The 20,256-nt window shown below is 38.7% G+C and overlaps 2 protein-coding genes across 2 annotated transcripts in view; both read right to left on the bottom strand.

The window, feature by feature from the left end:
• Window positions 1-1,493: 1,493 nt before the first annotated feature.
• LOC123218385 lies at window positions 1,494-20,220 on the bottom strand. The gene is made up of 5 exons (XM_044639839.1): window positions 19,466-20,220; window positions 13,354-13,673; window positions 13,125-13,271; window positions 12,589-12,774; window positions 1,494-1,872 (listed from the first exon to the last, which is right to left on the bottom strand). Exons 1-5 carry the CDS (start codon window positions 20,109-20,111, stop codon window positions 1,792-1,794), a joined length of 1,380 nt encoding a protein of 459 aa, XP_044495774.1. The 5' UTR covers window positions 20,112-20,220; the 3' UTR covers window positions 1,494-1,791.
• LOC123218405 (EEF1A lysine methyltransferase 1-like) overlaps window positions 18,336-20,256 on the bottom strand; it is a 43,898-nt gene continuing 41,977 nt past the window's right edge. Inside the window, exons 3-4 of the mRNA XM_044639861.1 lie at window positions 18,930-19,076; window positions 18,336-18,577 (exon numbers count right to left, since the gene is read on the bottom strand). Coding sequence (XP_044495796.1) covers window positions 18,353-18,577; window positions 18,930-19,076 — 372 coding nt within the window. The 3' untranslated portion in view covers window positions 18,336-18,352. The remainder of the gene's footprint in view (window positions 18,578-18,929; window positions 19,077-20,256) is intronic.

Below are 20,256 nucleotides of genomic sequence, written 5' to 3' on the forward strand. Positions count from 1 at the left end.
AGTTTAATCGAGTTAAACTAACAATCAAACTTTAACTAGTTTAGCTCGAATATAATCTTAACTTTTATTACTGTATTATAACTTAGGGGGTTTTAACATCCAACTAGTTAAAATTCTATCCACATGAAGTTAGTTCATACTTCATACACCATAAAAATTTTAGTATCGTCATTTGAAGGACAATTATTATGTAGTAAAAAATCTTACCCCAATTCAATCTTTTTAGACCACTCCAACAGACAATGATCAGCGATAATGACTTTAAGCATTAAGAGCGAATAGTGAAGAGTGACTTTAACGATATATTTAAGGGTCAAAACTGAAAAAAGACTAACCAAATTCTAGAAACATCACAACAAGGTAATTGAGGCTTTGCATACCACAACCTTGGCCATAACTCAACATTAAAGAGCAATTTCCTATCATACTAAGATTAAATTCCTAAAATTTAATAACAACTGATAAAATAAATTTACTCATCACACCATTTCAAAGGTCATTATCATATTATTATTCATAATTATTACATTTATTCAAATATAGTTCTCTCACTATAAATATAAAGAGTGAGTATGAACTTAAAGAGTGAAGCTAAGATCAAATTAAAAAAAAAAAGTTGATACTTGTTACCATATTAGAATATATTTCACTCGGGTCGATGGTAATATCGTAAACATAAACTTTTGTAAAGTTTTCATACCAAACCACGTAAAAACCACTTACTTTATCTTTATATAATCAAACTCTTTATACTCTTATACCTAAATCTCATTAAAACAATTTTACACTCCATAAGGCTTCATATCTCACACTTCAATTTTGGCACAACAAATGGTTACAAATTATACATAAGAGTGTTAATACATTATAAGAAGTAATAAAATTATGTATATAAACAATGAAAACAAACTTACACGAAAAAAAAAAAGATATATCACCATATGATCGGATAATTTTAAATTAGATAAAACAACACTCAATCGCATAAAAATATAATATTGTTGAATTACGACAAGTGCGAGAGATAAGAAAAAAAATATTAAGTCACACGAATGGGAGCCTAAACAATACCCAGAGCAACAAACTCTAACTAACCAACGTTTTCCACAACTCTAAATAGGAATTGTCCCTCTTGCAATGTCATATATACAAAGTACAAACTATTCTTTACAGACAGATGAGACAACAATACAAATTTGACATATTATCAACTCTAATTTGCTTATATCATCTCTAATATAAAATATCAAAACATGTGAAAAAAAGGTTGTTTGCTTGTTTGTATGAATGAATTCGTAAGAAAAGTTTTGTACATGTAATTAATCTTTTTCCTCTATAATGGCACCCATGATTCTCTTAAAATTTAACAACACCAAACAACTTACCATAATAGAAAGGAAATGGGTGAAGGAAAAACAGTATAGCTTGACATTAAACAACCATAGAAAAGCAAAGTTTTTAGCCAAAAACACAGAAGCCAAAAGGGTGCGATGTGATCAAATCTACTGCTCCTACTGCATATAATCTTTAAATCAGTTTAACATCATACTCAAATCTTACCCAAGAAAATTACGATTATAATTTCTAATATACATTATAAATAAAACAAGATAACACTTAGCAAAAAATTTTGGAAGAGCTTATTAAGCACATAATTTGGAACCAAAAAAAAAAAATTTCTGCTCCTTTTTTTCCAAAGAAATCGTGAATAACCTCAACGTTTGCCATCCAGATGGCCTCACAATTCAACCCAGGAATCTTTGCTGGCAGTATCAAATACGCATTTCAGTCTTACTTGCAATGTTGAGAAACTTCCCACACAAGCTTATCCATGAATTGGCACTTTTTGTCAAATCCCCAACCAGGGTTACTCTGCATTGATAAATTGATCAAGTTTAAACAACTTTTGCATGTAGCATCTCAAATAGCAAGGGTGTAAACTAACACCAAGACAGTTACTCGAAATTGCATGATCAGTTGTACTCTTTACATTTGTAGCCCTTTCGTTTGCTTTTTTTTTACTTAAATTGATTCAAATTTACAAACATTAAAAAAGAAACTAAATGTTGCAAATCAAATATGTTCGCATCCACTCAAATGTCAACATCACAGCACCAAACATGTTAACTGGGAAAACCATCTCCAGGGGATCATATTATGTATGAACAGTACAAGATTTCAATTTAATTAATACCATTAATCAAGTTTCATCTATGAACACAGTTCAAATTAATACAGAAGAAAAGGTTAACACCTTTAATCTTGATGGTGTTTGGTATATCCAATCACTTTAATGACTTTGGACAGAATTTAACTTGTTTTCACAAGCTAGAAAGAAAATATTACTTAATTCACCAGGCATTGGCTGCATCATAAGGAACAACCTAACCAATGGACTTTATGTTTAAAAAATTTTAAATTGAAGGCCTTCTTCATTGTCTCTGGCATAAGCCCATCTTGTCACCACCATATAGCTTCATTGCCGATATAGTATCTACACAATTAAAGTCTGTATGTAACTTAAGATGGAGATAGGAAATGGAATCTATTTGGGTCAATCATTTAAATGAAACAATTCTTCCGGAGCAATAGACAGGGAACAGAGTTTCCGCTGCCCAAAGAAACTTTATGTGGAACAAAGGAACTTTGGCTATTGTTTTTAGTAGCCAATGAGAAAATAAAAGATTATGATAGGCCTCTCAAGGTCTATACTAGAAGAAAGAAAAGGGCATGCAAGGGGAGCAAACTGGTTAAGTGCAAAACAGTTATAGAAGTGCAGCATGGCAGAAAGAGGGAAAGCGAGAAAGTGGAGGAATTTGGCAGTATAATAGGAGTTGGGAAGGTTGTACTGAGGGGGAATATTGTTTTTGGGTTTTTGGGCAGCCATTAACTGAAAAAGGAGGTCTCCAACTCCTCAAAGTGCCAAAATTGTCCAATTGTTAAATCTTGTCTTGCTCTTTTATACTACTCTGGTTGTAGGTGGAATAGTATAGGGTGTAATTCTACTGAGTAAATAAATACCAATACATTCAGAATCATCTTTGTGGATTGTTTGTTTAGATATTGCAGGTGGGAATATATCAAAGTGGTATTAGAGCAGTTGGTCTGAGCAATGGTAAATACCAAGATGGAATTGAAGGTGGAAAACTGGAAAAGGGAGTAGCCGAAATTAGAGATTTGATTGAGATGATAAGATTGTTTACGAAGACGTTAAAACTTACATGACAAGGTTTGTTCATCCTTAAGTAAACCCATTCACAATTGATCCATCATTTTTATTTCCTGACGTTAAATGAATAACAAAGTGTTGAATTGTAAATAAATTAGGAAGTAATGAGTTGTAAATAAGATTAGGAAATCCCTTAAATGGAGGGATTAAGTTAGATTAGGAAGTACCCAATTTAAAATCCCTTGAATAGAGGGATTAAACAATTTTCCAGATTTATGAGTGATTTAGTTTCCTATTTTTCCTCTTGTAATCTATTATATAATACCATGTAATATCAATTCAAGGATCAGAAGAAAAATTCAGAATTATTTTTCTCACATGGTATCAGAGCTTAAGGTTTTTTGAGATTTTCTCTTTTTTGTTCAAGCAGCCTTCACTGCTGTCATTCCTGATTTTTTTTCTTCTCTAATTCCTGTTTGGGCAGCCTTAATTGCTGTGTTTTTTTCCACCATGTCACCCTCTGAAATCACTATCTCTAGCAAGTCTAACCCATCCGAAGAATATAATTATGTTCAGAAAATTGGAGATTTACAGAATATTCGGGCCTCTTATAGGCTCAATGGGAAGAACTACCTCAAATGGTCTCAATTTGTCCGCACATACCTAAAGGGCAAAGGAAGACTTAACCATCTTCCTGGAACAGGACCAATAAAGGATGACCCAATGTTTAAAGCATGGGATGAGGAGGATTCCATGATTATGTCCTGGCTATGGGATTCCATGGATCCCATGATTAGAGACACATGTATGTTTTTTGCTACAGCAAAGGAGATTTGGGACTTCATTCGCTGCACATATTCGAAGGCCCGTGATACTGCTCAGGTGTACGATGTCAAGGTCAAAACTACAGCTACCAAGCAAGGAGACAAGTCTGTTACAGAGTATGCAAACCTACTACAAAATCTATGGCAAGAACTCGATCATTACCGAGTTTTCGAGATGAAATGCCCTGAGGATGCTGCTATCTTGAAGAGCTTCATTGAAAAAGACCGTGTCTATGATTTTTTGGCTGGATTGAATCCTGAATTTGATCAAGTTAGGTTACAAATCCTTGGCAAGGAGGACACACCATCTCTAGAAGATACAATTTCATTGATTCGAGCAGAAGAAAGTTGAAGAAGCGTTATGCTTGAACCACAAACTGTGGAAGGGTCAGCCTTAGTAGCAAAAACAGATCATCAAGAGAAAGGAAAGAGTGATTTGCCTAAATACCGAGGGAGAGAAAACCAGTGGAAGGAGAACAAAGATAATCTCTGGTGCACCCATTGCAAGAAACCAAGACACACAAAAGAGAAATGTTGGAAGTTGAATGGTAAGCCATCAAGCCGAGAGTGGGGAAACCGTAGGGGGCAGCAGAGGCCTCAAGCACACATGGTAGAGCAGAAAAAAACCGAAGAAAATTCTACAACAGGAGGGTTCAACAGTGAAGAAATTGAGAAGTTAAGAAGTTTGTTGGGGTCTCTTGAGAAGCCTTTTGGAGCTTGTTCTTTCGCTCTTTCAGGTAAACCTTCATTTCCTCTGCATGAATGCCTCAGATAAATTTTATATCAATTCTTGGATAATAGACTCTGGTGCTACAGACCATATGACCCCCACATCTCACCTCTACCACACCGATACCCCATGCCCAAGTAATAGAAAAATTGTAATGGCCAATGGTTCATTAACTACTGTTGTAGGATTCGGAGATGTACATATCACACCTACCCTTATCCTTAAAAATGTCCTCCATGTACCAAAACTTTCGACCAACCTTGTTTCCGTTCAAAAGCTTACCTATGATCTTAAATGTTATGTAATTTTTTTCCCTTCTTATTGTGTTTTTCAAGATCAGGGCACGAGGAGGAGGATTGGACTTGCTAAGGAAAAAAACGACCTTTACTACCTTGAATCATCTCAAATGGGTAGGAGTAATTTGCCTTTGTCTTTTCTCAATTCCTCAAATAAAAATACCATTTGGTTGTATCACCTACGCCTAGGTCATCCATCTTTTAGGGTTTTAAAAGTCACGTTTCCTTATTTGTTCTAAGGATTAGATATTTCTGAGTTTCATTGTGACATTTGTGAATTGGCAAAACACTCTCGTGTATCTTTTCCGATTAGCAATAAAAGAAGTTCTCATCCTTTCCATTTGATTCATAGTGACATATGGGGTCCTTCTACTATACCTAATGTTTCTAGAGCTCGTTGGTTTGTATCCTTAATTGATGATTGCACTCGGGTTACATGGCTCTTTCTTTTGAAACAAAAATCTGATGTTAGCATTGTTATACCTAATTTCCACTCAATGGTTCAAAACCAATTTGGGGTTAAAATAAAAAGCTTTAGAACAGACAATGCTAAAGACTACTTCAACCAGATTTTGTCACCCTACTTTCGTTTACAGGGAATTATCCATGATTCATCATATGTCAACACACCTCAACAAAATGGGGTAGCTAAAAGGAAAAATGGGCATTTACTTAATACCACTCGAACTTTACTTTTTCAAGGAAATGTTCCTAAGTCCTATTGGGGAGAGGCCGTTCTTACTACCACATATAGGATAAATAGACTTCCCTCACGTGTGTTAGACAACAAAAGTCCTATAAAGATCCTTAATAGTTTCTATCCTCACTTCAAAACCTCTAATGGCCTCATACCTAAGGTATTTGGGTGTACTACCTTTGTTCATGTCCACAACCAACATACAGGCAAACTAGACCCTTGAGCCATCAAATGTGTCTTCCTTGGTTACTCATCCACAAAAAAGGGATACAAGTGCTACAATCCTTCATCCAGAAAATTTTACATCTCTGCAGATGTCACCTTCACAGAAAATACACCTTTTTTCTCTAAGTCCTCTCTTCAGGGGGAAATTTCAATGATAGATGACGATACTTGTGAATCATTTGAACCTTTTAAAACCCTTGACCTTCCTCATGTTCCAACCAGTGTTGTTAAACCCAAGTCATCTCTTGTCCCAACCAATGTCCCTCACAATTTTCCAAGGTTTTCTCAGGTGTATTCAAAGAGAAAGGTCGTTCCAGAACTGACACAGGTCCAAGAATCCAACTCAGACTCTGGGAATGAAATCATGGTAAGATCTGACCCACCTTTACACACACAATCTGTTGAAACATCTACTGACCCAACAAACGACCTAGACTTTCCTATTGCTATTAGAAAAGGTAACAGAGAGTGCACTAAACGACCACTCTATCCACTATCTCACTATGTCTCTCTTAAACGCCTGACACAAGCACACAAAAAGTTCATTGTAAGTTTGAATACCATATCTATCCCTAGCACTGTTTCTGAGGCATTGTCAAAAAGGGAATGAAGGGATGCTATGAGAGAGGAGATGAGTGCATTAGAAAAAAATAAAACATGGAAGATTGTTGATAAACCAAAAGGGAAAAACATTGTTGATTGTAAGTGGATTTTTGCATTAAAATACAAGGCTGATGGATCACTTGAGAGATATAAAGCACAATTGGTGGCCAAAGGGTACACTCAGACTTATGGTGTTGATTATCAGGAGACCTTTGCTCCAGTTGCAAAAATGAATACTATAAGAATTTTGTTATCATTGGCTGCCCACTTCAATTGGCATTTCTCCATGGTGACTTAGAGGAAGAAATCTACATGAACATCCCACCAGGATTTGAGGGAGACACAGGTAACAAGGTGTGCAAGCTAAGAAAGGCTCTTTATGGATTAAAACAATCTCCTAGAGCATGGTTTGGGAGATTCGCAAAAGTTATGAAGGATTCTGGGTACAAACAAAGCCAAGGTGACCACACTCTCTTTATTAAGCATTCAACTGTGGGGGGAGTGACTGCTCTTCTAGTCTATGTGGATGACATCATAGTAACTGGGAATAATGAGAAAGAGAAGCATGAATTGAAACAGAGACTAGTAAGAGAATTTGAGATAAAAGAATTGGGGAAACTAAAATACTTCCTCGGTATTGAGGTGACATATTCCACACAAGGGATCTTCATATCTCAACAAAAGTACATGACTGATTTATTAACAGAAACAGGAAAGATTGGGTGTAAACCAGTCTCTACCCCAATGGATCCCAACCATAAGTTAGGAGAAGCTAAAAGAGAACCAACTGTTGATAAAAGAAGGTACCAGAGGTTAGTCGGTAAATTCGTATACCTTGCTCACACTCGGCCAGACATAGCATACTCGGTGAGTGTGATTAGTCAATTCATGCATGATCCAAGAGAACCTCATCTTCAAGCTGCTTACAAGGTGTTGCATTATTTAAAAGGAAATACAGGGAAAGGAATCCTGTTCAAGAAGAATGATACTCTTACTTTAGAAGCTTACACTGATGCGGACTATGCAGGTTCTCTAGTGGATAAAAGATCAACTACAGGGTATAGTACTTTCCTTGGAGGTAATCTGGTAACTTGGAGGAGTAAGAAGCAAAATGTGGTGGCAAGATCATCTGCAGAATCAGAATTTAGGGTTATTGCTCAAGGATTGTGTGAACTACTATGGCTGAAGATTATCCTAGATGATTTAAGAGTCAAATGGGAAGGTCCTATGAAACTTTATTGTGACAACAAGTCAGCTATCAATATTGCTCATAATCCTATACAACATGATAGGACAAAACATATTGAAATTGATAGACATTTCATTAAAGAGAAATTGGAGGAAGGATTAGTGTGTATGTCTTATCTTCCATCAGAATGTCAATTAGCTGATGTTCTAACAAAGGGGTTGAACAGTTCGAGATTCCATGATCTTGTATTCAAGCTGAGAATGAAAGACATCTATTCCTCAGCTTGAGGGGGAGTGTTGAATTGTAAATAAATTAGGAAGTAATGAGTTGTAAATAAGATTAGGAAATCCCTTAAATGGAGGAATTAAGTTAGATTAGGAAGTACCTAATTTAAAATCCCTTGAATAGAGGGATTAAACAATTTCCCAGATTTAGGAGTGATTTAGCTTCCTATTTTTCCTCTTGTAATCTACTATATAATACCATGTAATATCAATTCAAGGATCAAAAAAAAAATTCAGAATTATTTTTCTCACACAAAGCCTCACACCAAAACCCACTATATGCACATTTCAGCATGTGCATTTTGTCTCAATATAATGCTGAAATATGAAGTCGCAAGATGCACGTGGTTTGTTTCAAAATGCATATAACACATAACCTACATGTCCTCACTTCCATATATGCCAGCAAAACCAGTACACATGATCAAATCAATATGTGAAACAAGACCAACAATTGGGTTTAATAAGTCCCATGAGACAATTTTGAAATAACATATAAACATTCTAGATGGCTCAAGAATAAGATTCACCAAAACTACATTTTCTTGCTAAGAATATGATGAGTGAACCAACTTTAAATAATCAAGAAAACTCCCCAAAAAACACAATTTCCATGCCAAATCAACTTAAAAACTATTTGCCAGATCACAACGGGAAATACTAACCTGAAGAGAAAGGACTGCACGGTTTGCAAACCGTTTTACAGAAGTTGGTGCACTTTTGGGAACAGTTTTGGCTACTCTTTCCAACTCCTCCTGTTGTTGCTTAGCAGTTACCCTATCAGGTCCACTGTACTCATCAACAAGCTCTTTCAGTAACGGCACTCTCTCCATAACTTCATTGACAGCTTCCTAGAAACAGATAGAAGATGAGAGATACAATAAACTTGAGAAATGCGCAAAACATAATTATCATATATATATATATACATACATACTTGTGATATATACACTAGATCCTCATTTCTAATATATGGACAACTTCCTATAAATTGTAATTCAAGTTTCATGTTTCTATATGGAAGTTATCATAGAATTGAATTGTACAATAAAACATTCAGTAAAGTTTGACCAATAGTTAACATTAAAAACTTAAAAAAACCTTAGCTACAAATAAACACAATTGCATCAAACAAATTATCAAAAACATCAAAAATAAATAAAAAGCAAAAACAAAAACAAAAATGTACCTCCCACTCTTCATGACTTTGAATTCTCTCATAGGCCATCAAGAACGGTTTCATCTTCTCAAGTGCATCCCTAAGGGGAATAGGCAGTTTCTCATCAATGTCTGGATTTGACTCAAACTCCATGAGGTACTCAGGTTCAAAATCAATCTGCAATCCACATACCAACCATCACAACAGTGCTAACATATCTCCAACAAAAACAATAGAGAAAGCAAAAAAAACTCTTACCATGCAATTTGTATGGAAAGCATCCAAATATGCGTCATCCATAGGAGAAGGTAACACTCTACCACTCATCTCCTCAAACCCTTCAACCAAATTATTCATATTCTCAACACCGATTTTCTCAGCCAATTTCTCCCCATCAGCATTGTCTCCCAAATACAAACCTGCAGCAAATCCTTCATCTTTATCCTCCATTTCTCTGGTAAAAACCCTCTCTCCTCCTCTCCCTCTCCTTCTCCCTCTTCCTTTGCCTCTTCCCCTGCCCCGTCCTCGCCCCGGCCATGCTTCAGCAGTGCTAATCCGCTCTCTCCCTTCTCTCTCACCTCCACCACCCTGTGATAAAACCCTCAAAGCCTGTTTAACAGCCTCCTCCCTATTCAACTTTGGTCAGGCAGGCTCAGGTTTGGATTGGGCAGAATCGCGGCCAGTTCGAGCCCGAATATGCCTATTTTCTTCCTCTACTTCGGGAGGGGGTGGAGACGGTTGTACACCTGGCTTCCCACGCCCTGCACCGGAAAAGACAGAGAGGACACTCGATGGGAGGTTGGGCTCAGTCGGCTGCGTCGACTCAGAGGAGAACTCTGACCTAGTGTTTAATCTCGACGGTTTCGGAGAGTCCGTGGTTTGACTAGGTTCAGTCCCGGGATTCACATGCCCTCGGCCGCGTCCGGCACCACCTGATTTGACCGAGGAGAGGAAAGAGGAAAAGGAAGGAAGCTCAGTGGAGAGAGGAGGAACAGGGGGGCTTTGCCTTGAGTTTTGACTCGGTGTCGACTCGGGTTTTGACTCTGTTGTAGGTTGACCTATGATTTTTTTCGGAGAACAATGGTCAAACGACGAGGAACCGGAGACGACTCCACTGCGGCCGCGGCCGCGACCACGACCTGCACCACTAGAGCAATAGGAAGAACTAGACTGCAGTGAAAAACGGGTGTTTTTTGTGAGACTAGTGAATCTCGTTGCTCTCATTTTCAATTGATTGATATCTATTGACGGACATCAGGGTTTTGCAGAGAATACGATACTGTGCGATGCAAGGGATTTTGTTCTGATTTCTTTGTGGCGTTTTCATGAGGCCCTGAGGTTTAATCACTAACTAACGCCTGTGCCTGCGTGCGCGCGGGCGCCCGAGCAGTGGTGCCAGCGTGCGTGCGGGTGCCACGCGCTGGTGCCACTGTGCGCGCGCTGAGGCCTGCCTGCGTACGGGTGCGCGCGCTGGTGCCTGCTCGTTGGCATGCATGCTCACACTTGCAACGTGCAGCAAATATAGGCGCATTAACCTCTCTTGCCTGTGAACAGGCGATGCAGCAACGATGGTGCCTGCGTGGGCACGAACTTGGGCGCTTGGCTTGGTTTGTTTCCGTTCAAAAGCTTACCTATGATCTTAAATGTTATGTAATTTTTTTCCCTTCTTATTGTGTTTTTCAAGATCAGGGCACGAGGAGGAGGATTGGACTTGCAAAGGAAAAAAACGACCTTTACTACCTTGAATCATCTCAAATGGGTAGGGGTAATTTGCCTTTGTCTTTTCTCAATTCCTCAAATAAAAATACCATTTGGTTGTATCACCTACGCCTAGGTCATCCATCTTTTAGGGTTTTAAAAGTCACGTTTCCTTATTTGTTCTAAGGATTAGATATTTCTGAGTTTCATTGTGACATTTGTGAATTGGCAAAACACTCTCGTGTATCTTTTCCGATTAGCAATAAAAGAATTTATTAACAGAAACAGGAAAGATTGGGTGTAAGCCAGTCTCTACCCCAATGGATCCCAACCATAAGTTGGGAGAAGCTAAAGGAGAACCAACTGTTGATAAAAGAAGGTACCAGAGGTTAGTCGGTAAACTCATATACCTTGCTCACACTCGGCCAGACATAGCATACTCGGTGAGTGTGATTAGTCAATTCATGCATGATCCAAGAGAACCTCATCTTCAAGCTGCTTACAGGGTGTTGCATTACTTAAAAGGAAATCCAGGGAAAGGAATCCTGTTCAAGAAGAATGATACTCTTACTTTAGAAGCTTACACTGATGCGGACTATGCAGGTTCTCTAGTGGATAAAAGATCAACTACAGGGTATAGTACTTTCCTTGGAGGTAATCTGGTAACTTGGAGGAGTAAGAAGCAAAATGTGGTGGCAAGATCATGTGCAGAATCAGAATTTAGGGTTATTGCTCAAGGATTGTGTGAACTACTATGGCTGAAGATTATCCTAGATGATTTAAGAGTCAAATGGGAAGGTCCTATGAAACTTTATTGTGACAACAAGTCAGCTATCAATATTGCTCATAATCCTATACAACATGATAGGACAAAACATATTGAAATTGATAAACATTTCATTAAAGAGAAATTGGAGGAAGGATTAGTGTGTATGTCTTATGTTCCATCAGAATGTCAATTAGCTGATGTTCTAACAAAGGGGTTGAATAGTTCGAGATTCCATGATCTTGTATTCAAGCTGAGAATGGAAGACATCTATTCCTCAGCTTGAGGGGGAGTGTTAAATTGTAAATAAATTAGGAAGTAATGAGTTGTAAATAAGATTAGGAAATCTCTTAAATGGAGGAATTAAGTTAGATTAGGAAGTACCTAATTTAAAATCCCTTGAATAGAGGGATTAAACAATTTTCCAGATTTAGGAGTGATTTAGCTTCCTATTTTTTCTCTTGTAATCTACTATATAATACCATGTAATATCAATTCAAGGATCAAAAGAAAAATTCAGAATTATTTTTCTCACACAAAGCCTCACACCAAAACCCACTATATGCACATTTCAGCATGTGCATTTTGTCTCAATATAATGCTGAAATATGAAGTCGCAAGATGCACGTGGTTTGTTTCAAAATGCATATAACACATAACCTACATGTCCTCACTTCCATATATGCCAGCAAAACCAGTACACATGATCAAATCAATATGTGAAACAAGACCAACAATTGGGTTTAATAAGTCCCATGAGACAATTTTGAAATAACATATAAACATTCTAGATGGCTCAAGAATAAGATTCACCAAAACTACATTTTCTTGCTAAGAATATGATGAGTGAACCAACTTTAAATAATCAAGAAAACTCCCCAAAAAACACAATTTCCATGCCAAATCAACTTAAAAACTATTTGCTAGATCACAACGGGAAATACTAACCTGAAGAGAAAGGACTGCACGGTTTGCAAACCGTTTTACAGAAGCTGGTGCACTTTTGGGAACAGTTTTGGCTACTCTTTCCAACTCCTCCTGTTGTTGCTTAGCAGTTACCCTATCAGGTCCACTGTACTCATCAACAAGCTCTTTCAGTAACGGCACTCTCTCCATAACTTCATTGACAGCTTCCTAGAAACAGATAGAAGATGAGAGATACAATAAACTTGAGAAATGCGCAAAACATAATTATCATATATATATATATACATACATACTTGTGATATATACACTAGATCCTCATTTCTAATATATGGACAACTTCCTATAAATTGTAATTCAAGTTTCATGTTTCTATATGGAAGTTATCATAGAATTGAATTGTACAATAAAACATTCAGTAAAGTTTGACCAATAGTTAACATTAAAAACTTAAAAAAACCTTAGCTACAAATAAACACAATTGCATCAAACAAATTATCAAAAACATCAAAAATAAATAAAAAGCAAAAACAAAAACAAAAACAAAAACAAAAATGTACCTCCCACTCTTCATGACTTTGAATTCCCTCATAGGCCATCAAGAATGGTTTCATCTTGTCAAGTGCATCCCTAAGGGGAATAGGCGGTTTCTCATCAATGTCTGGATTTGACTCAAACTCCATGAGGTACTCAGGTTCAAAATCAATCTGCAATCCACATACCAACCATCACAACAATGCTAACATATCTCCAACAAAAACAATAGAGAAAGCAAAAAAAAACTCTTACCATGCAATTTGTATGGAAAGCATCCAAATATGCGTCATCCAAAGGAGAAGGTAACACTCTACCACTCATCTCCTCAAACCCTTCAACCAAATTATTCATATTCTCAACACCGATTTTCTCAGCCAATTTCTCCCCATCAGCATTGTCTCCCAAATACAAACCTGCAGCAAATCCTTCATCTTTATCCTCCATTTCTCTGGTAAAAACCCTCTCTCCTCTTCTCCTTCTCCCTCTCCCTCTTCCTCTGCCTCTTCCCTTGCCCCGTCCTCGCCCCGGCCATGCTTCAGCGGTGCTAATCCGCTCTCTCCCTTCTCTCTCACCTCCACCACCCTGTGATAAAACCCTCAACTTTGGTCGGGCAGGTTCAGGTTCGGATTGGGCAGAATCGCGGCCAGTTCGAGCCCGAATATGCCTATTTTCTTCCTCTACTTTGGGAGGGGGTGGAGACGGTTGTACACCTGGCTTCCCACGCCCTGCACCGGAAAAGACAGAGAGGACACTCGATGGGAGGTTGGGCTCAGTCGGCTGCGTCGACTCAGAGGAAAACTCTGACCTAGTGTTTAATCTCAACGGTTTGGAAGAGTCCATGGTTTGACTAGGTTCAGTCCCGGGATTCACATGCCCTCGACCGCGTCCAGCACCACCTGATTTGACCGAGGAGAGGAAAGAGGAAAAGGAAGGAAGCTCAGTGGAGAGAGGAGGAACAGGGGGGCTTTGCCTTGAGTTTTGACTCGGTGTCGACTCGGGTTTTGACTCTGTTGTAGGTTGACCTATGATTTTTTTCGGAGAAAAATGGTCAAACGACGAGGAACCGGAGAAGACGCCACCGCGGCCGCGACCGCGACCACGACCTGCACCACCAGAGCAATAGGAAGAACTAGACTGCAGTGAAAAACGGGTGTTTTTTGTGAGACTAGTGAATCTCGTTGCTCTCATTTTCAATTGATTGATATCTATTGACGGACTTCAGGGTTTTGCAGAGAATACGATACTGTGCGATGCAAGGGATTTTGTTCTGATTTCTTTGTGGCGTTTTCATGAGGCCCTGAGGTTTAATCACTAACTAACGCCTGTGCCTGCGTGCGCGCGGGCGCCCGAGCAGTGGTGCCAGCGTGCGTGCGGGTGCCACGCGCTGGTGCCTGCGTGCGCTCGTTGGTGCCAGCGTGTGCGCGCTGAGGCCTGCCTGCGTACGGGCGCGTGCGCTGGTGCCTGCTCGTTGGCATGCATGCTCACACTTGCAACGTGCAGCAAATATAGGTGCATTAACCCCTCTTGCCTGTGAACAGGCGATGCAGCAACGATGGTGCCTGCGTGGGCACGAACTTGGGCGCTTGGCTTGGTTTGTTTCCGTTCAAAAGCTTACCTATGATCTTAAATGTTATGTAATTTTTTTCCCTTCTTATTGTGTTTTTCAAGATCAGGGCACGAGGAGGAGGATTGGACTTGCTAAGGAAAAAAACGGCCTTTACTACCTTGAATCATCTCAAATGGGTAGGAGTAATTTGCCTTTGTCTTTTCTCAATTCCTCAAATAAAAATACCATTTGGTTGTATCACCTACGCCTAGGTCATCCATCTTTTAGGGTTTTAAAAGTCACGTTTCCTTATTTGTTCTAAGGATTAGATATTTCTGAGTTTCATTGTGACATTTGTGAATTGGCAAAACACTCTCGTGTATCTTTTCCGATTAGCAATAAAAGAAGTTCTCATCCTTTCCATTTGATTCATAGTGACATATGGGGTCCTTCTACTATACCTAATGTTTCTAGAGCTCGTTGGTTTGTATCCTTAATTGATGATTGCACTCGGGTTACATGGCTCTTTCTTTTGAAACAAAAATCTGATGTTAGCATTGTTATACCTAATTTCCACTCAATGGTTCAAAACCAATTTGGGGTTAAAATAAAAAGCTTTAGAACAGACAATGCTAAAGACTACTTCAACCAGATTTTGTCACCCTACTTTCGTTCACAGGGAATTATCCATGATTCATCATATGTCAACACACCTCAACAAAATGGGGTAGCTAAAAGGAAAAATGGGCATTTACTTAATACCACCCGAACTTTACTTTTTCAAGGAAATGTTCCTAAGTCCTATTGGGGAGAGGCCGTTCTTACTGCCACATATATGATAAATAGACTTCCCTGACGTGTGTTAGACAACAAAAGTCCTATAGAGATCCTTAATAGTTTCTATCCTCACTTCAAAACCTCTAATGGCCTCATACCTAAGGTATTTGGGTGTACTGCCTTTGTTCATGTCCACAACCAACATATAGGCAAACTAGACCCTTGAGCCATCAAATGTGTCTTCCTTGGTTACTCATCCACAAAAAAGGGATACAAGTGCTACAATCCTTCATCCAGAAAATTTTACATCTCTGCAGATGTCACCTTCACAGAAAATACACCTTTTTTCTCTAAGTCCTCTCTTCAGGGGGAAATTTCAATGATAGATGACGATACTTGTGAATCATTTGAACCTTTTAAAACCCTTGACCTTCCTCATGTTCCAACCAGTGTTGTTAAACCCAAGTCATCTCTTGTCCCAACCAATGTCCCTCACAATTTTCCAAGGTTTTCTCAGGTGTATTCAAGGAGAAAGGTCGTTCCAGAACTGACACAGGTCCAAGAATCCAACTCAGACTCTGGGAATGAAATCATGGTAAGATCTGACCCACCTTTACACACACAATCTGTTGAAACATCTACTGACCCAACAAACGACCTAGACTTTCCTATTGCTATTAGAAAAGGTAACAGAGAGTGCACTAAACGATCACTCTATCCACTATCTCACTATTTCTCTCTTAAACGCTTGACACAAGCACACAAAAAGTTCATTGTAAGTTTGAATACCATATCTATCCCTAGCACTGTTTCTGAGGCATTGTCAAAAAGGGAATGAAAGGATGCTATGAGAGAGGAGATGAGTGCATTAGAAAAAAATAAAACATGGAAGATTGTTGATAAACCAAAAGGGAAAAACATTGTTGATTGTAAGTGGATTTTTACATTAAAATACAAGGCTGATGGATCACTTGAGAGATATAAAGCACAATTGGTGGCCAAAGGGTACACTCAGACTTATGGTGTTGATTATCAGGAGACCTTTGCTCCAGTTGCAAAAATGAATACTATAAGAATTTTGTTATCATTGGCTGCCCACTTCAATTGGCATTTCTCCATGGTGACTTAGAGGAAGAAATCTACATGAACATCCCACCAGGATTTGAGGGAGACACAGGTAACAAGGTGTGCAAGCTAAGAAAGGCTCTTTATGGATTAAAACAATCTCCTAGAACATGGTTTGGGAGATTCGCAAAAGTTATGAAGGATTCTGGGTACAAACAAAGCCAAGGTGACCACACTCTCTTCATTAAGCATTCAACTGTAGGGGGAGTGACTGCTCTTCTAGTCTATGTGGATGACATCATATTAACTGGGAATAATGAGAAAGAGAAGCATGAATTGAAACAGAGACTAATAAGAGAATTTGAGATAAAAGAATTGGGGAAACTAAAATACTTCCTCGGTATTGAGGTGACATATTCCACACAAGGGATCTTCATATCTCAACAAAAGTACATGACTGATTTATTAACAGAAACATGAAAGATTGGGTGTAAGCCAGTCTCTACCCCAATGGATCACAACCATAAGTTGGGAGAAGCTAAAAGAGAACCAACTGTTGATAAAAGAATGTACCAGAGGTTAGTCGGTAAATTCATATACCTTGCTCACACTCGGCCAGACATAGCATACTCGGTGAGTGTGATTAGTCAATTCATGCATGATCCAAGAGAACCTCATCTTCAAGCTGCTTACAAGGTGTTGCATTACTTAAAAGGCAATCCAGGGAAAGGAATCCTGTTCAAGAAGAATGATACTCTTACTTTAGAAGCTTACACTGATGCGGACTATGCAGGTTCTTTAGTGGATAGAAGATCAACTACAGAGTATAGTACTTTCCTTGGCGGTAATCTGGTAACTTGGAGGAGTAAGAAGCAAAATGTGGTGGCAAGATCATCTGCAGAATCAGAATTTAGGGTTATTGCTCAACGATTGTGTGAACTACTATGGCAGAAGATTATCCTAGATGATTTAAGAGTCAAATGGGAAGGTCCTATGAAACTTTATTGTGACAACAAGTCAGCTATCAATATTGCTCATAATCCTATACAACATGATATGACAAAACATATTGAAATTGATAGACATTTCATTAAAGAGAAATTGGAGGAAGGATTAGTGTGTATGTCTTATGTTCCATCAAAATGTCAATTAGCTGATGTTCTAACAAAGGAGTTGAACAGTTCGAGATTCCATGATCTTGTATTCAAGCTGAGAATGGAAGACATCTATTCCTCAGCTTGAGGGGGAGTGTTGAATTGTAAATAAATTAGGAAGTAATGAGTTGTAAATAAGATTAGGAAATCCCTTAAATGGAGGAATTAAGTTAGATTAGGAAGTACCTAATTTAAAATCCCTTGAATAGAGGGATTAAACAATTTTCCAGATTTATGAGTGATTTAGCTTCCTATTTTTCCTCTTGTAATCTACTATATAATACCATGTAATATCAATTCAAGGATCAAAAGAAAAATTCAGAATTATTTTTCTCACACAAAGCCTCACACCAAAACCCACTATATGCACATTTCAGCATGTGCATTTTGTCTCAATATAATGCTGAAATATGAAGTCGCAAGATGCACGTGGTTTGTTTCAAAATGCATATAACACATAACCTACATGTCCTCACTTCCATATATGCCAGCAAAACCAGTACACATGATCAAATCAATATGTGAAACAGGACCAACAATTGGGTTTAATAGTCCCATGAGACAATTTTGAAATAACATATAAACATTCTAGATGGCTCAAGAATAAGAATCACTAAAACTACATTTTCTTGCTAAGAATATGATGAGTGAACCAACTTTAAATAATCAAGAAAACTCCCCAAAAACACAATTTCCATGCCAAATCAACTTAAAAACTATTTGCCAGATCACAACGGGAAATACTAACCTGAAGAGAAAGGACTGCACGGTTTGCAAACCGTTTTACAGAAGCTGGTGCACTTTTGGGAACAGTTTTGGCTACTCTTTCCAACTCCTCCTGTTGTTGCTTAGCAGTTACCCTATCAGGTCCACTGTACTCATCAACAAGCTCTTTCAGTAACGGCACTCTCTCCATAACTTCATTGACAGCTTCCTAGAAACAGATAGAAGATGAGAGATACAATAAACTTGAGAAATGCGCAAAACATAATTATCATATATATATATATATACATACATACTTGTGATATATACACTAGATCCTCATTTCTAATATATGGACAACTTCCTATAAATTGTAATTCAAGTTTCATGTTCCTATATGGAAGTTATCATAGAATTGAATTGTACAATAAAGCATTCAATAAAGTTTGACCAATAGTTAACATTAAAAACTTAAAAAAACCTTAGCTACAAATAAACACAATTGCATCAAACAAATTATCAAAAACATCAAAAATAAATAAAAAGCAAAAACAAAAACAAAAACAAAAACAAAAATGTACCTCCCACTCTTCATGACTTTGAATTCCCTCATAGGCCATCAAGAACGGTTTCATCTTCTCAAGTGCATCCCTAAGGGGAATAGGCGGTTTCTCATCAATGTCTGGATTTGACTCAAACTCCATGAGGTACTCAGGTTCAAAATCAATCTGCAATCCACATACCAACCATCACAACAATGCTAACATATCTCCAACAAAAACAATAGAGAAAGCAAAAAAAACTCTTACCATGCAATTTGTATGGAAAACATCCAAATATGCGTCATCCATAGGAGAAGGTAACACTCTACCACTCATCTCCTCAAACCCTTCAACCAAATTATTCATATTCTCAACACCGATTTTCTCAGCCAATTTCTCCCCATCAGCATTGTCTCCCAAATACAAACCTGCAGCAAATCCTTCATCTTTATCCTCCATTTCTCTGGTAAAAACCCTCTCTCCTCCTCTCCCTCTTCCTCTGCCTCTTCCCCTGCCCCGTCCTCGCCCCGGCCATGCTTCAGCGGTGCTAATCCGCTCTCTCCCTTCTCTCTCACCTCCACCACCCTGTGATAAAACCCTCAAAGCCTGTTTAACAGCCTCCTCCCTATTCAACTTTGGTCGGGCAGGTTCAGGTTCGGATTGGGCAGAATCGCGGTCAGTTCGAGCCCGAATATGCCTATTTTCTTCCTCTACTTTAGGAGGGGGTGGAGACGGTTGTACACCTGGCTTCCCACGCCCTGCACCGGAAAAGACAGAGAGGACACTCGATGGGAGGTTGGGCTCAGTCGGCTGCGTCGACTCAGAGGAAAACTCTGACCTAGTGTTTAATCTCGACGGTTTGGGAGAGTTCGTGGTTTGACTAGGTTCAGTCCCGGGATTCACATGCCCTCGGCCGCGTCCAGCACCACCTGATTTGACCGAGGAGAGGAAAGAGGAAAAGGAAGGAAGCTCAGTGGAGAGAGGAGGAACAGGGGGGCTTTGCCCTGAGTTTTGACTCGGTGTCGACTCGGGTTTTGACTCTGTTGTAGGTTGACCTATGATTTTTTTCGGAGAAAAATGGTCAAACGGCGAGGAACCGGAGACGATGCCACTGCGGCCGCGGCCGCGACCACGACCTGCACCACCAGAGCAATAGGAAGAACTGGACTGCAGTGAAAAACGGGTGTTTTTTGTGAGACTAGTGAATCTCGTTGCTCTCATTTTCAATTGATTGATATCTATTGACGGACTTCAGGGTTTTGCAGAGAATACGATACTGTGCGATGCAAGGGATTTTGTTCTGATTTCTTTGTGGCGTTTTCATGAGGCCCTGAGGTTTAATCACTAACTAAATTTACCCCTGAAG

Source organism: Mangifera indica, chromosome 1, assembly GCF_011075055.1.
Source record: "Mangifera indica cultivar Alphonso chromosome 1, CATAS_Mindica_2.1, whole genome shotgun sequence".
Classification (NCBI taxonomy): Eukaryota; Viridiplantae; Streptophyta; class Magnoliopsida; order Sapindales; family Anacardiaceae; genus Mangifera; species Mangifera indica.

What these genes read in the sequence shown, in the direction of transcription:
- LOC123218385 (XM_044639839.1), bottom strand. Translation starts at nt 20,111, where the DNA reads ATGAGAGCAACGAGATTCACTAGTCTCACAAAAAACACCCGTTTTTCA. An exon ending in AAAGTCATGAAGAGTGGGAG is followed by an intron (nt 12,775 to 13,124) that starts GTACATTTTTGT and finishes ATCTGTTTCTAG; the next exon opens with GAAGCTGTCAATGAAGTTAT. An exon ending in GTGCAGTCCTTTCTCTTCAG is followed by an intron (nt 1,873 to 12,588) that starts GTTAGTATTTCC and finishes TTATCAATGCAG; the next exon opens with AGTAACCCTGGTTGGGGATT.